Raw genomic sequence first — 15,534 nt, forward strand, 5'->3', positions numbered from 1 at the left:
CTAGGTATCTGTCCCCAGCGGCAGACCAGCTGGGGGGATGTGGGGCTCCAAATAGTGGGGTGGGGACTACCACTCCTCCTCAGCCAGAAGCGGAGTCACAGGTGGGAGGACCTTCTCTGGCCCGCAGGTCACAGGTGTTCCACACACACAGCCCTCCCATTTCTAGTCTGGCCTGGTTAGGCTGGCCGACCATAGCCACCCCTTGCCTGTGGCTTTTTCAGTTCCCAGCTCTTTTGAGCTGTGCCTCTCGTTCCCAACATCCCCTTACCCCAAGAAACAACGCAGACGCAGGAGGGGAGAACACACACCAAGTTTTATTGGGGGGAAGCGGAGTATTTACAGAGGCAGGTAGACGAGAAGGGAGTCACACAGGTTGGGGAGATGGTGGGTACAAGGCAGACAAGGATACAGAATGACCCCTGCACCCACCCTAACCCCAGGAAGGGCGGGGGAGCAGCCGGGGCCCAGGAAGACGGGCTGGGAAAGGACAGCAAGGGGCCTGAGTCCCTGGGCTGGGGGGCTCAGGGGCTTGTAAACATTGACCACTCTCAGAAGGGGATGGGGGTGGGAGAGGGCTCCCCCTACACTTCCTCACAGGGTTAAGGCCTCTCCAGGCTCAAGGGCCCCCTAAATTCAAAGTCTCTTTAGCTGGGGGGGAGGGGAAGGAAGAGATGGGGAAGAGTGTCATCCCCCCTCCCCCTGCATTGGCTGCGGCAGGGGTGGGGGCAGTTACATTCAGTCACAACAGTACTCCCCCAACACCTCTAATGCCACCAAATACTGGCTCGAGGAAAGGGGGAGCTGGGGGGCCAGCAGCAGCAAGACATTTCCCCCTGGCCCATCACCCCCTTATTGCTTTAGAGAGAATATTGTCTTTTCACGGACGCTAACACTGTTGAAACCAGGGAGAAGCAGGTGGAGGGGGCCCCTCCACCCCCGAGGCCAGCTTTATCCCCCAACACTGACCCAGTTGCCACTTTGGTGCAAAAAAAAAAAAAAAAAAAAAAAAAGTTAAAAAAATCATCTCTCTGGGGATAGATGGGGAAAGAAAACTGGGGCCACTCCCCATTTCCCCAGGGCAGGAAGGATAAATACATTCATGGAGGGGAGGCAGTGGCAGAATCTTGCCCTAATACTGCGCTCTGAGCAATGAGGTCCACGGGAGAAGTTAAATGAGAAATCCAAAAGATACAACAAACTTAAAAAAAAAACAAAAAAAAAACAACCCAAATGGAGACAAACCCAGGTAGGTGATTGGGAATAAGTTGGTGAAGGGCAGCCTACCCCCGACCCAGGAGAGATAGACACTCCCATTCTTGACACCCCACCCTACCCAACATTTAAAAACATGAGGGGAGCAGGGAGGGGAGAGGCCGCGTGCTCCTCTCCCATTTGGTCAATGGAGGGGTCAGGGCCGAGCTGGGTGGTCCATGTCCCACACAGCTGGCTGCAGGTGGGGGGCTCCCTTCTAACAGCCCCGCACTGCAACCAGAAGCCCCAAGCGGCCCACTCCGTGGCCTCCTTGGCCCCTCGCCTGCCCCCTTCACAGGAGGAACAACAGTCATGAAGTGGCGCCTCTCTCTCCAGCTCCTGGAGGAACTGCTCCGCCCCCACCTCTCTCGGGTTGAGGCAGCGTGCGCAGCAGGGGCTCGTGGCCCAGAGAATACATTCATGTGGCAAGGCAGGGAGCTGGAACTTTCAGCTTCGCACCCAGGCCGGCCCCCCGAATGGCAGCGGAGGGGGAAGCCCCTCACCAGAGCCAGAGTGGAAGTTCTGCCGGCCTGACAGCCAGATGAGGTTGGCACTGCCGGCCCTCTCCCATCCACCCTGTCAGCCGGTGCAGGGCGGCAGCCTGGGGTGCTGAGGCGGCCTGGCCCATTTGTGCAACTTTCCCCAGAAGCAGCGAAGCCAAGGGGCTACTTTGGCCCCCACCTCAGACACCTCTGCCACAGTCACAGCAACAAGGGAGCCGTTCACAGCGGGTCCGGCCGGCGGGGCTGAGGGGGCCTCGCTGTGCAAACTGCTGGCACCCCAGCTTCCAGTTACCCCAGTGGCCCACCGTGTGGGGCAGGGAGGGTAAGTGCAGCCTCGGGGGCCAGGCAGGACAGGTCCGTGGGGCCCGTGTCCCCACTGCCCCAAAATAACAGTGTGTTTTTTCTTTCAGTCTCCTAACCATTTTTTTTTGTTTTTCTTTTTTCTTAAAAAAAAAGAAAAAAAAAAGAAAAAAAAACGAAACAAAAACCTCTGTGGATCTTCCATTGTTGCTCCCCCATCCCCAAAAGGGAAAGGGAGTGCTTAGAGTCTCCTTCTTAACAATTTTTTTTTGTCTCTAATGTTTTCTTCAATGTTGTTTAAAATTAAAAACAAAAACAAAACAAAAAAACCCTTCCCCCCAATCTGTAAAGTGCCTCGTGGTGGGTGAGTTAAGGTGCATCGTGTGGTTTGTAACAAGTGCTGGGGACCCTGCCCCTGCTTCCTCCTATGCTCCTCGTGGGGAGCCTGCAGGCCGGGGACCCAGGGGTCCAAGCCGTTGCTGCTGCCCCTGGCCTATAGCCCAGGGTGCTGGTGGGACGCGCTGGTCAGTAGTCATCCACGCTCTCGATCTCACCAGAAGGTCCATGCAGGGAGTACCCTGAAGCCAGGGGAAGCTGGGTTTGAGCTCACCCACCCAGGCTCCTGCCCAGTGCTGAGCAAGGAGCCTCCTCCCCACTCCACACTCACCCAAGATGCTGGGGTCTGAGTGCAGCATCAGTGCCCGCCTCTTGGCCTTGCTGCCCTCCCCAGAGCCGAGTTTGGTGCTGTGGTTGGTCTGAAAGGCTGTCTGCAGGGAGCCACTGCTCAGCCAAGCCTCCTGCCAAGCAGCAGAGGTGGGGGGGCGGTCAGGGGAGCACTGGGCGCCCCCACTGCCTCTGGCCAGGGCTCTGTGAAACCTCACCTGCTGCTGCTGCCGCTGCTGGCTGGCCTTCTGCTTGGCCCTCCGCTCCAGGAATTGTTTGGCAAATTCTTTGGCTTCCAGCGTGTCCCCCAGGCAGGAACGGATATAGTCATGGACGTCGTAGGGGGATTCCACCTCCTTGAGGATCGCTACAGCCATGGGCACTGCGGGGCAGGATGGGGCTGTCAGAGCCCACCGATGCGGGTCTGGTACCCCCAGCCGGCCTCCCGGGGAAAGCCGCCTGTACCGTCCAGGCTGCCCGTGGTGCTCAGCGTGTGCAGCATCTGCTCACACCACTGGGTGAAGCCATCCTGGGGCCGGGGGATGCCCTGGAGCAGCTTCAGCAGCTTCTCTTCCTCTTCCGTCTTTTTGCGCACAGGCCGACCCGACAGGTGGCTGTACGAGTCACTGAGCGGGATGGAGGTGAAGCTCAGGAGTCCCGCACCCTCCCACGCCCACCCCCGCAGGCCCCGGCGCCCACCTGAGAGAGTCCCGCACCCTCCCACGCCCACCCCCGCAGGCCCCGGCGCCCACCTGAGAGAGTCCCGCACCCTCCCACGCCCACCCCCGCAGGCCCCGGCGCCCACCTGAGAGAGGGGCTGCTGCGGCTGTTCTTCAGGCCCAGGCTGCGGGCCAGGCTCCCGCTGCTCTTGAGGGTGTCCTCCCAGAGCCCCAGGCCGCTGCTGCCCCCACTCTTGTCGGGCCCGCCCCACAGCGGCCCAGCCTCAGACACCCACTGGTTCAGGGGGGTGGCGCCCAGGCCCCCGAGCTGCTACAGAGGGCAGTAAGTCAGGGTGGCCCAGGCCGGGACACACACACTCAACGCTGAGTGGGAGGTTCGTTCAGGTGGCACGGCGGGTGGGTGAGGTGAGGTGAGGGCCTCACAGAAGAGAGCGCCTCCAGGGTCACATGGGGACCAGTGTGCCCCCCACCCCGGGTCACCCTGGGAGCTGACCGGAAGGGGTTCCCGAGGGCCCCAAGGTGCCAGCCAGCAGGGGCCAGGCCCAGCCTGCTCACCACGCGGTGGTTGGGAGCCTGGGCCCGCGAAGGCTCCCGAGGCGGGGGCTGCTTATGCATCTGCCGCTCGCCCTCCAGCTGCAGCTCCAGCAGCGTCTTCATCGACAGGCCCTGCTTGGCCAGGCCGGCCCACAGCGGGGGCGGGGAACTGGGCGCAGGAGGCACAGGGACGGCAGCCACCGCCTGCTGCTGCTGGAGCAGCTTCAGCAGGAGCTCCTGCTGCCGCACCTGAGGCAGAGACGCGGTGAGGGCCGGCGGGCACCCCCGCCCGGCCCGGGCAGGACGTGCGCTCGGCCGGGCCCCCACCTGCTTGCGCCGAAACAGCTCCTCTTCTTCCTGCCGCCGCTTCTGCTCCTCCTGCTGCTGCTGGCGGCGCTTCTCCTCTCGGCGCTTGCGCTCCTCCTCCTCCCGCTTCGCCCTGAGCTCCACTTCTCTGCGCTCCTGGAACTGCAGCGGTCGACATCAGACCTGACGTCAGGCCTTCCCTGCCATGGCCCGGCCCCCGATACCCGAGGACTCCAGCCCCAGACGCCCACTCACTTTATGCTGCAGCTGGAGTTGTTCTAGAATTGGACCCTGAGTCGAAGAGTTAATTGGTATGTCCCAAAGACTGGCCTCACCGCCTGCAGGGAGCAAAGGCAGCTGCAGGAGGGAGCTCAGGCCTCAGGGTACCCACCCACCCGCGGCCGTCGGGGATAGGGAGGGGACTTCAGGGCTCAGGATGGGCCGGGCGGGCAGTGGCTGGCCGCACACCTGACTGTGATGAGGCTGAGGTATGTATGTCCCAGAGGGGGCCCGAGTCTGGCGCTGACAGGGACCGGTTCATCGTCGGGAGCAAGTTCTGGTCCCCACCCCTGGGGAGCAAAGCACTGACACTCAGCACCCTAAAGCCATTTCCAGCCTGCACCCCACGCCCCCACCACCCGAGGGCTGTGCGCGCGGCCACGGGAACACAGAGCGAGGATGGAGCATCCCACACACCTGGGGGGCTTGAGAGCTTGGAGCTGCTGCAGGAACGCGGTGAGCTGCTGCTGCGGCGGCGGCGGCAGGTCCCCCAGAGCCGCCTTTTCCCGGAGCGCACACTGCGGGAGCTGGCGGCTGCCGAGAAGTGGACGGGCATGAGGTGGGCCGGCCACAGGGCCAGTGCAGCCCTACTGACAAGCCCTGCTGGGCCCCCCATACCTGCCGACCAGCTGCAGAAACTGCTGGTGCTGCAGCTGCTGGTACAAGGCGGCTGCCGCCAGCTCCTGCTGCTTCTTCAGCCGCTCCTGGTCCATGTTTCCCTGAGTGACGGCCAGAGAGTTCCGGCGGCTCTGACCTTGGCTTGCTCTGCAGCGCCCGCTGCCATCCGCCAGGCTCCCACCTCCCGTCCCTACTCTGTGCAAAGGGGGGTATGCTCACCAGCAGTGGGGGTGGTGAGGGCCCAGGGGCAAAGGGCACACGACCCCACATCTTGATCACCTCACCCAACGGCTGGAAGCCCTCATCACAGCCCCGCTTCACAAGCAGGGCCATGGAGAAATAGCCCGCCTGGAACCACTCCGCCATCTCCTGTGTCGTGAAGGGGCCTGGGCCAAGGGAAAGGGGGCTGTGGTCAGAAAAGTGCGCCAGAGGAGCCCTTGATGAGAACGGTGCTGTCCCCACGCCCCAGGAGCCCCTCCTGCATGCCCTGTTTCCCACGGGCACCTTGGATCTCCCCCTGCGGGTCCTTGTAGAACCACTTCCGGGCCGCGCCATGGCTGAGGGGGAGGGCAGTGGCAGCTGCAGAGTGGCGCAGGCCCTGGGCCTGGATGGCGGCTGTGAACTGCTCCTCCTCCAGGGAGCTGTCCTGCAGGGAGGCCACGAGCTTCTCCGCCTCCTGGGAACCCAGGGAGAGAGGGGAAGCCTTAACCGGCCAAGCCCAGCAACATCGGACGGGGCTGGGGCTAAGGTGGGGTGGGGTCAAGAGAGCAGGTCCTAACACAGTGGGACCAATGGGGAAAAGCCTGGAACCGGGGCAAAGACAGACGGAATAAAGACTCTCTGTCCCCCCAAGAGGGGAGGATCCCCAGAGCCTTCTCAGGCCCCCTCACACCTGCTGCAGGTGCTTCAAGCCTTCATCATCTTCCAGATCTCCAGGTGGGCCAGGGGGTGAACCCACCCCAGGACTCAGCTGCACTGCCCTCATATCGTCTCCTAGAAGGAGCAAAGAAGGGAAGGTGGAATGGGTGAGTCCAGAGAAGGGAGCGAGACAGTCCCCCTTCTACCACCCTTATTCCAGAAAAGTCGGCGCTAACTCTGGCCCCCCCACAAACACTCCTTGCACCTCCTTCCCACAGGGAAGGGGAGCATCTTCCCCACCAGCCCCAGGCTCCAGGGAAAGGGCGGCCCTGCCCTCTGGCTACCTTCAGCTGCCGGCAGGTCTTTCTCCAGAGCATCATCGCCTTCCCCGTTGCCTCCCCAGAGTGGGCCCAAGCTGGGCAGTGGGGATGGGGAGCTGGACTTCTCCTCCTGAGGAGGCAGTGGGGTCAGTTCTTTCCCACCTGAAAGGGAAGGGTAATTACCAGAATTCAAAACCAAAGAGCCGGAAGGCCTTAAAAATGATTTAGCACAAACCTTCCATTTGTGGTCAGAAGGGCCTCTGGGTATTGAGTCCACCCACGTATCTTTGGTCAACACAACTAAGGTTCGGTGAACTGACACCACAAACCCCACTTTGCACACTTCCTCTCTTGCCCCTGCGGTAATGGACACGCATCCGTATCACCGTCCGGGGCTGTACACACAATACCACTGGTTTAATACCGTGTTCGACAGATTCGAGGGACTGTCGAAGGTCATTTTGATTCTGCTTTGATTTTCATCTGACCCTTGGCCTTCTGGACACAGCCCTGCTGTTTGCAGGCTCCTCCCCACACTGTGTCGGCACCGGCCTCCCTCCGTGTTGCCCGCAGACCCTGCTCGCTCGAGGCTGCAGGCGTCCTCCTTGCCCTACCGCGCAGGCTTACCCGCCTCAGGCCCCTCCTCGTCCAGCCCTTCGGAAGGCTCTTCCTCCTCTTCCTCCAGACCCTGGAAGTCGAGCTCCTGCTCCTCAGGAATGGGCTCCTTGGGGCCCTTCTGCACAGGTTAGGGGATATGACAGGGAGGTGAACGGCAGAGGAAAAAAGAGTGGAGTGAGAGGACCCCCTCAGGGCAGGTTCCCACCAACCTCTAAGAAAAGTCTCCCCTTCGCCGCCTCGCAGATACCTTGACAGGCAAGAAGGCCCCGGAGGCATCGAAGGTGCCCATTTCTTCATCCTCATCGTCCAGACACCACTCCGGGAGCCCATCCTTGTCGTCATCAAAGCCGTCAGGCCCTCGGCCCCTCCGGAGGTGAGAGCCGCCCCCCCCACCCCTCCCCTCCTCTTCACCACACCCTCCTCGATCCCCTCGCAAATCAAATTCAAACTTCCGACGCCGGTCCCCATGTTCCCGCCAGCCAGCAGAGCGGGGGCCGCCATCTGGGCAGGAAAAGTCGGAGAAGGAGAATCGGTATCCCAGTCAAGCCAGAGTCCCCACTCTTCTGCCGCCCACTGGGACCCCCGGCCCGGAACCGGCACTTCCGGGACTGCATTCCCACCCGCCCCGCTCCAGAACTCTCTGCTCCCTCTGCCTGGCCGTAGGTGCCCACCCTCACAGGAAGTTCTCGCCACCCGCCGCCCCCAACGGCGCCCACCTGGCCCCCATCTCACCAGGGCTGGCAGAGCGCCAGCGGTCGCCATCTCGCCGGGGTCCTGCCCCAAGTCTCCAGCTGCCCTCCTCCTCTTCCTCTTGTTCCTCCCGGAGAGAACGCCAGTTCTCGCTATCTGAGCGGGCATGCTCCTTCCTCGGGCCAGCCCCTCCCTCATCAAACCCGGATCGCGCTTGGGAGCAGGGGAAGACACAGTCAGCGGGCGGCGGCCACGGTCCCTGCAAGACTCTTACTATACACCTTGCTGGGAAAGATGAGCCCAGCTCCGGGCCCTCCTGCCCCTACCACCTCCCCCAGGAAACATCCCCCAACCGGGGCCACCCATTTCAGTCCTCCCCCACCTCTTAACGAACTCAGGGCCTGGCCATCACCCTCGCCACTCTCCATACCTCCATCCCTCCTGGCCGACTTCTCAAACCGCCTCTCGCTTCTGTGGGAGGGACAGGTGTGGGTCAGAGGACAGTTCCGCCCCCAACCTGCAGGATCTCTGCTCACCTTGTTCATTCTGCCCCGAGAGATGCGGGAGGGGGCGGGGGTGGGCAGGGGGATGGGGGAGGGGAGATGGGGGGGGGCTTGGAAGGAAGCCCAAGGGCGTGCCCAGAGAATCGGAAGGAAAAGGGCAGGGTCATAGGGGGTCAGAGGGCACAGAGAGAGCTCTCTGACTAGGGCTGATCTGGTGGGTCTCCCGGTGCCCTCTGATGACAAGACCCAAGCCTCCCTCCGTGAGACCCTGGGCCCTAACCCCGGGGCCCCTCTCTGCTCTGCCTCTGTGCCCCCTTCTCCCAGCCTGCACCTGTCATCCCAACTCTGGCTACGCTGGATCTCCCGGGGGTTTCGGCCAAAGGCCCCATCGCCTTCTTCAATGCTTCTTTGGTAAAAGCAACTGTCACCGCGGCCGCGGCCTGGAGGAGGAATGAGGTGCGCGTGGGAAACCTGCCGGCTCACCCCTCCAAGTCCTCAAGACCGCGAATCCCACTGCTGCCCGCCCCAGAACACGCCATCACCCCCCTCTACCTCGGCTCCGCGTGCTGCCCCTGCCACGGGAGGCGCCACCTAGGGGGGGACCAGCCCCTTTCCCCATCAGCCTCAGCACAGCCACACTGTTCACTGACAGGGAGAAGTTTCTCTGAGGAGGGAGCCAGGGGTGGGAGTGAGGACCCAGGCACCTGACCGCTCCCACCCCACCCACAACCGCAACTCCACCACCTGCCTTCCCAACTCCAGCCCCCTCCACGGTGGAGACGCGGCACCCGCCGGCAGGGCCCCACCTGCTCCTCCTCAGTCAGAGGCTCCAGCGCCAGGGGCTGCAGTGGCTCCTCCTGCAGCACCGCAGCAAACTCCTTGTCTTGCAGCTCATCGGGGACCTGTCAACCGGGGCAGGAGGTATCACATGCTCCGGGGCCCTCTCCACCGGCCAAGGCCAAGCGGGCAACTGGGCCACACCCCACGCCCGCCCACCCCTACCTTGCTCTCCTTGACATAGAGGGCCAGCATCTCCTCTCGCCCGTAGCGATAGTCGGCCAGCTTGTATTTGGGCATGGCGGGGGATGGGGGTGGGGAGGCCACACTGCCACCACTGGAAAGGGCCCTCAGCCTGCAGAAGGGGCACGAGAAGGAGAGGGACAGAAATCTGAGCAGCCCCGTCCTTCCCGGCTTCTCTACGCCACCCAAAGCACACTTGACTCACCACTCAGGCCCAAAGTTGAGGGTCTCTGCTGCCATTGTGGAGCTGGGCGTGTCCTAGAGGTCGAGGGGATGAGCAGGGGAGGGGGTACCGGGTGTTCACTCTCCAAACACCTGTGGAGACGTGGGGGACACTGGGCCTTGGAGACAGCACAGCCGGAGAGCCCGAGGGGATGAGGACTAGGTGGGTACAGTAATGGGCTCTGTAAGGACTCGCCTAAGCCAGCCACGTGCCACTCACACCATGAGTTAACCAAACAGTCACGGTGGAGGAAGGCCTGGGGGAGGGGATGAAAACAGGCAGGCAGAGCCCCTTCCAGCTTCCGCAGGGGGACGCCCTCCCTCTGGCCCAGACTCACCTGGCAGCCTTGCCCAGGGAAGCAGGCAGGGCAGGGGCCGGGCTCTCTCCAGGCAAGGGCCTGTGCTGGAGTGAACCAGGGTCCCCAGGCAACTGGATGTTGGTCTGACCACAGCAGTGCCCAGGGAGGGACCTTCACATCTGGGAAAGATCCTTATTGAGGGGCGAAGAGAAGAAAGTGGGGTTAAATTAAAGGTGAGACAGACCTCCCTGCCTCCAGCCCTCCTCCGTCCTGCATAACGAGAAGGCCCACAGCTGCCTGGAGGCCGCTGGTTATGGAGCACAGGGCAGCCCAGGCCCTGCTCCTCCTCATCGCTGCCCTCCACTCATCAGGCCTCTCGAGCAGCCAGTTCACTCGGCCAAGCCAGGCGGAGGTGCTGGGGGTGTGGCAGGGAACACCAGGCACCTCCCGACAGCTCAGCACTCTCGCCAAGTGGCCCAGCATTCAGTGAAGGGGTGCCTGAGGTACACGTGGATGTTTAGGACAAAGATAAAACACACACACACACAAGCAAAAAACCCACTGGAGTCCCAAATGTTCTAGAGAGAGAAAAGGCCAGTTATTAAGAGGGTGAGAAGTTTGTCTGGGAGCAAAATTACCTCTCCCCTGAGAACACTCAGGTCTGGCCACTTGGCAGCTAGAATCCAGAGACTCAGTTTGGGGAGAGACCCAGTACAAGGGGAGCGGGGGCTATTCCAGAGCCTGAGGTGGGGCGCGCTGAAGGCTGTGGCCGGCCACTCCAGCCAGCGTGCCCAGGGCTCACTCACCAGACCGGAGTCAACACCGAGGCCCGGTCCCTGGGATTGGAAGAGCCCGATCTTAAGGACAGAGAGCCAAAGAGGGAACGACGTTACCGTGATACAAGCTAGGAAGAAGGCTCCCTCACCACAAAGCAGGAATAAGGTCAGAGTTACTGAGGCTGACAGAAGCGGTTGTGGTGGTGGCAGCGACCCGTCCCTCTAAGGAACAGCGGAGGCGGCTCTCAGGAGGCGGCACATCCCTGGTGGTGCCAAGCAGATGGGGGGAGGGCAGGGTCTCAGGGAGCCGTGTAAGGGCTTCCCTCACTGGCTGGGGCGGAGGCGGGACCGGAGCACCTCCACAGTTCCCATCGACTCCAAGACTCCACAACTCTGGGAAGGAAGGAAGAAGAAGGGTTTCCACCAAAGGGGCCAGGGGAAAGCTGCAGCCCAGAGCAAACTCCACGACAGCCACGGGACCCACTCCCAGAATCCCAGCGTCCTAGGGCGATGCAGCTTGTGAGACCATGCAGAGCAGGGCTGACCTCCCCCGGCACGGGCGTCTCTTCTACAACAGCCTCAGCTAGCCACTTCTGGAGCTGGAGCACGCCACAGCCCACACGGCCGTCAGAGAAGACAGGCCTGTTGAAAAGCTCTTCCTGTCACTGAATTCGAGTAGGCCTCCCAGAACAGCCGAGTCCGGTTAGTTCTGTCTATGCTACAACCCTTATGTAATTTGGCCAACGAATGACTCTTGAAAACATTAGCTAAATAAAACATACCAGTCACGGAAGAACAAATATTGGACGATTCCTCTCACGTGAGATTACCAGGGGAGTCAAATTCAGAAGAACAGAGTAGACAGTGGGTGCCAGGGCTGGGGGTGGGGTGGCAAGGAGAGTGGGGAGTTGTTTAACAGGGACAGTTCCAGCTGAAATGGGGCAGATGAAAAAGTTCTGGGGATGAGGTGGATGGCTGCACAACAACGTGATGAATGTATTTAACGCTGCAGAATTGTATCCTTAAAAATAGCTAGCGTGGGGGCTTCCCTGGTGGTGCAGTGGTTAAGAATCCGCCTGCCAATGCAGGGGACACGGGGTCAAGCCCTGGTCCGGGAAGATCCCACATGCTGCGAAGCAACTAAGCCCGTGAGCCACAACTACTGAGCCTCCACTCTAGAGCTCGCAAGCCACAACTACTGAGCCCACACGCCGCAACTACTGAAGCCCGCGTGCCTAGAGCCTGTGCTCCGCAACGAGAAGCCACTGTAATGAGAAGCTGCACACCACAACGAAGAGTAGCCCCCGCCTGCCACAACTAGAGAAAGCCCGTGCGCAGCAACAAAGACCCAATGCAGCCAAAAACAAAAAAATAAAAATAATTTTTAAAAAATAGCTAAATTGGTATATGTTACATTTGACCATTTTTAAAAGGTTTGTGGGGGGACTTCCCTGGCAGTCCAGTGGTTAGGACTCCATGCTTCCAATGCAGGGGGCGCAAGTTCGATCCCTGGTCGGGGAACTAGGATTCCACATGCCGCGTGGTGCGGCCAAAAAATAATAATAATAAAATAAACATTACTGGTAAAAAAAAAAAAAGGCTTAGGGGGAAAAGAAGACATTTGGGGATAGCTATCACATACTAAGTCTTCGTCACTCCAAGAAAAACACCCCACTTCCTTCAAACAAACTCAGGAGAGGCTGTTCTGAGCCTCTTCCAGGCCACCCCAGAAGAGCCCCATCCTAGACGGATGGGACAAAGAGTCCTGCGAGCATGGAAAGCTGCTGCGGGGTGAGAGGACAGAAAGGGGACAACTCACCCTCCCACCCCTCCAGGGAGTGGCAAAGGCGGCTGGCCGCCGGGCGCTTCCCACTTCAGCCGTCGCCCTTCTGTCCTGGTTGCAAGGAGCGAACTGAGAAAAAGTGCTGGCTCCCGGTGTGAGAAGCAGGGAAACTGCGGAGGCGACAGAGACAGGCAATCAGGCGAGAGGAAGTGGAGGAGCGGCCGGTGAGAAAGGTCAAGCGTCCAGGCGGGCCCAGCCAGGGGAGGCCTGGCTCCCAGAAGCCGGTGGCTGCCTGGCCCTCCGACTGTGGGCAGCACACACGCGCCCCACCGTTTCTAGCTCCAAACAGGCGTGCATCTTTCCCACGCCCTTCGTCAAAGCCACCGCTTCTCAGCTGGGGGCAACTCTGCTCCCCAGGACACATGCGGCAATGTCGGGGGACATTTGTGGTCGGTGTGACTGGGAAATGCTACTGGCGTCCAGTGAGCAGAGGCCAGGGTTGCTGCTCAACATCCTACGCTGCCCAGGACGGCCCTCACTGCAAAGAGCTGTCTGGGCCCGGATTACCAACAGGGGCACAGTTAAGAAACCCCCCTGTGTGCCGCAGGCAGAAGGTAACCATACCTATTGTCTGTTTATGGGGAAGAATGTAAGACAAGAGAAACCAAATTTACTCCAGCTCATTCCTGCCTCTGAAGAGCAAGGAAATCATTCCCTAATTACACTGTCCCATGAGAGAAACCTGCAATCCTGCCAGGAGGGAAATCCTCGGGAAAAGAATAGATTAAACAAAATTGTCCTGAGTCTATCACAAACTTTGAAAGCCCCGCATTTGGATCCCCTTCCAGTGAAGGAAAGAGGAGGAGGTGGCAGGCAGCGGACGGAGACCGCATCCCTCCCCGGCTACTTGACCTAAGGATGTTGTGCTTAGCCCCCACCTCTCAGCATCTGTCTGCCACATCTATCCACACCCCGCCCCCTTCTCCTTCTCAAGCCTCAGCATACCCTCACTCCCTGAACACCTGAATTACTGCTCTTAAAAGACTGCCCCCTGCCGGAGTCCAAGGGAGAGGACACACACTGGTCCTGGGTGCTCACGACAGGCTTGAGGGAACACGAGGGGACCCTGTTCTCTGGGGTTCAGAACTTACAGGAGAAGGAAAAAATCCAGAGAATAGGCAGTCCCAGTACACACTAAGTTAAGAACGTTATTTCCTCATTCCATCACCGCGAAAATTAGCCCCAATCCAGAGCAATGTGCTTTGGCACAGGAAGGTACCACTATTAACAGAAGTACAATACCAAATTCCCCAACATTTGAGCAACCACCCAGCCCCAAGCCTGTTGGAGGCGACTCCGCCCTTTCTCAGGATGGAAAGAGTCTCCATGCGGGGTAGGAGAACTCTTGAGACTTAAAAAGAGGTGCAAGCCCATGTTCTTCCCAGCTGGTCAGTTTTCCCAGCTCTGCCCTCTGAGCCATCATAACAACGCCCCGCAGCATGTCTAGTAGTTAACAGTTTGCTAAACACTTTCACACTTTACCTAATTTGATCCCTTCTGCCCACTTGCCCAGTCTTGGGCTCCAAGCAGAGAAAACAAGGAAGAGAGGCTGCAGCTGCCCTGATAGGAGACACTGACGTCTCCGACACCCTACCTGAGACTGGAGAAGGGGCACGTGCAGCAAGAACCACCCCAAATTCACAAGCACACTTTGTGAGTTTTAAACCATTTTTAATTTCTCGTTATAATTTTTAAAATCCTTCCCATAGGGACTTCCCTGGCTGTCCAGTGGTTAAGACTTCACCTTCCAATGCAGGGGCTGTGGGTTCGATCCCTGGTTGGGGAGCTAAGATCCCACATACCTCGCAGCCAAAAAACCAAAACATAAAAACAAACAAAAAAAACACAGAAGCAATACTGTAACAAATTCAATAAGGACTTGAAAAATGGTCCACATAAAAAAAAAAAAAAAAAACCAAAAAAAAAATCCTTCCCGTAGCCACTTCTCACCTCCTCTGCTCTAAAGTGGGGCTTTTTTTTTTTTTTTCCTATCCCAACTCCCAACTACAGATGTAAAAGCCAGGGCAAACTGGGGTCCTTTAATCCATCAAACCACAGCCAACACTGACACATCTGCTGGCTGAGAAAGACAGGCCAGGAGTCTAAGAACAGAACTCACTTGACTGTAATCACCATGTGGGACCCCTCGAGGTCCCTGGTCCAGGCCATGGCAGCCACACAACTTCCAGATCTGTTCCAACCCTGCCCAATGACACACTAGACCTACCATCTAGGAAATAAAACTGAGTCTGGGGTGAGGGTGGGTGGCCTGGGACTGCACAGGGAACGTACCGATGAAAGACCAGAGAGCAAACACCCACACTGTGAGAAGCTAAGGGGACCAGCCTGTTGGTACCCAAGGTGTTTCAGATGCAAGCCAAGGGGCGAGGGCTAAATTGCAACCGCGTGTCAGCTCTCGGGCAGCAGAAAGGCTGTGGAGGCTGATCTCTGGAAAAGCAGCAATGAGAAGCAAGAGGGGAGTGAGACTGGGGTGAGTGGAAGAAAGAGCTGGCCAACAAGTACTGGTTGAGCATCTATCCCCGGGGCTAGGCCCGGCCCTATGATGGACCAGACCTGTACGCTCACTGGGAATTCTAGTAATGGCTGGGTACGACGTGTGAGATGAGGGTCTTTTTAAAGTTAACTTGGAAAAAAAAAAAAAAAAGGCAAAGTGTGAGGGGCCGTGACTGGGGAGCTGCTGCATCAGGGGAGATGGGCTGGGAAGGGCCCAGCCTGGCGACAGGACAGACTAAGGTGTTTCACACGGCCGGGCAACCGGGAGGAAGAAGACCCCAATGACCAAGCACTAATGTCGCTCGCTGAAAGGAAATTTAGGCGAAGACCCAGGCGAAGTGCTGTGGTTAAGAGAAGAGGCTTCCACGTTAGCCAGAAGTCACGGAAAGCTTGGACTTTAAGACCCGCCAGGCCCAGCTCAGGCCGATAAGAAACCGGAGGCGCGTTGGTGGATATCTCCGGGGAGAACCGGGCATTAGGGTCCCGGGCCCCCGGGCGGAGGATGCGGGCGGGGGTAGGCGGGGGGCCTGGGCCGGGCTTCCGAGGGCCGAAGAGCTACCGTTAGGAGCGCGGGGGTGGGAAGGAGGCGGGCCGGCCCGGGAGGACGGCGTGCCCTTCAGGGAGGGGGCGCCAGGTGCGGGGTCGCGGGCGGCCGCCCCCGGGAGGGAGCCGGCCTCCCTCCGGGCGGCGCGGGGGCCCGGCCCCCGCCGGGGGAGGGTCAAGCGGGGAGGGCCGGA

At 59.8% G+C, this 15,534-nt stretch overlaps 1 protein-coding gene across 10 annotated transcripts; it reads right to left on the reverse strand.

The window, feature by feature from the left end:
* Nucleotides 1-294: 294 nt before the first annotated feature.
* GIGYF1 (GRB10 interacting GYF protein 1) lies at nucleotides 295-14,035 on the reverse strand. Of its 10 annotated transcripts, none has more exons than XM_027125994.1 (25): nucleotides 12,260-14,035; nucleotides 9,704-9,855; nucleotides 9,349-9,458; nucleotides 9,126-9,255; nucleotides 8,930-9,025; nucleotides 8,676-8,787; nucleotides 8,455-8,563; nucleotides 8,051-8,091; nucleotides 7,663-7,833; nucleotides 7,178-7,431; nucleotides 6,940-7,048; nucleotides 6,337-6,474; nucleotides 6,027-6,127; nucleotides 5,639-5,810; nucleotides 5,354-5,520; nucleotides 5,135-5,235; nucleotides 4,934-5,050; nucleotides 4,706-4,806; nucleotides 4,493-4,575; nucleotides 4,259-4,399; nucleotides 3,953-4,180; nucleotides 3,523-3,707; nucleotides 3,183-3,343; nucleotides 2,722-3,099; nucleotides 295-2,632 (listed from the first exon to the last, which is right to left on the reverse strand). In XM_027125994.1, exons 3-25 carry the CDS (start codon nucleotides 9,381-9,383, stop codon nucleotides 2,580-2,582), a joined length of 3,183 nt encoding a protein of 1,060 aa, XP_026981795.1. In that variant the 5' UTR covers nucleotides 9,384-9,458; nucleotides 9,704-9,855; nucleotides 12,260-14,035; the 3' UTR covers nucleotides 295-2,579. The 10 variants fall into 10 exon arrangements, with proteins under 10 accessions (XP_026981795.1, XP_026981793.1, XP_026981794.1 ...); XM_027125992.1 differs by having other exon boundaries at nucleotides 9,704-10,833; XM_027125993.1 differs by lacking the exon at nucleotides 12,260-14,035 and adding an exon at nucleotides 10,590-11,563.
* Nucleotides 14,036-15,534: the final 1,499 nt, after the last annotated feature.

Source organism: Aethalodelphis obliquidens, unplaced genomic scaffold (assembly GCF_003676395.1).
Source record: "Aethalodelphis obliquidens isolate GAN/ISIS:26980383/991018 unplaced genomic scaffold, ASM367639v1 scaffold30, whole genome shotgun sequence".
Taxonomy (NCBI): domain Eukaryota; kingdom Metazoa; phylum Chordata; class Mammalia; order Artiodactyla; family Delphinidae; genus Aethalodelphis; species Aethalodelphis obliquidens.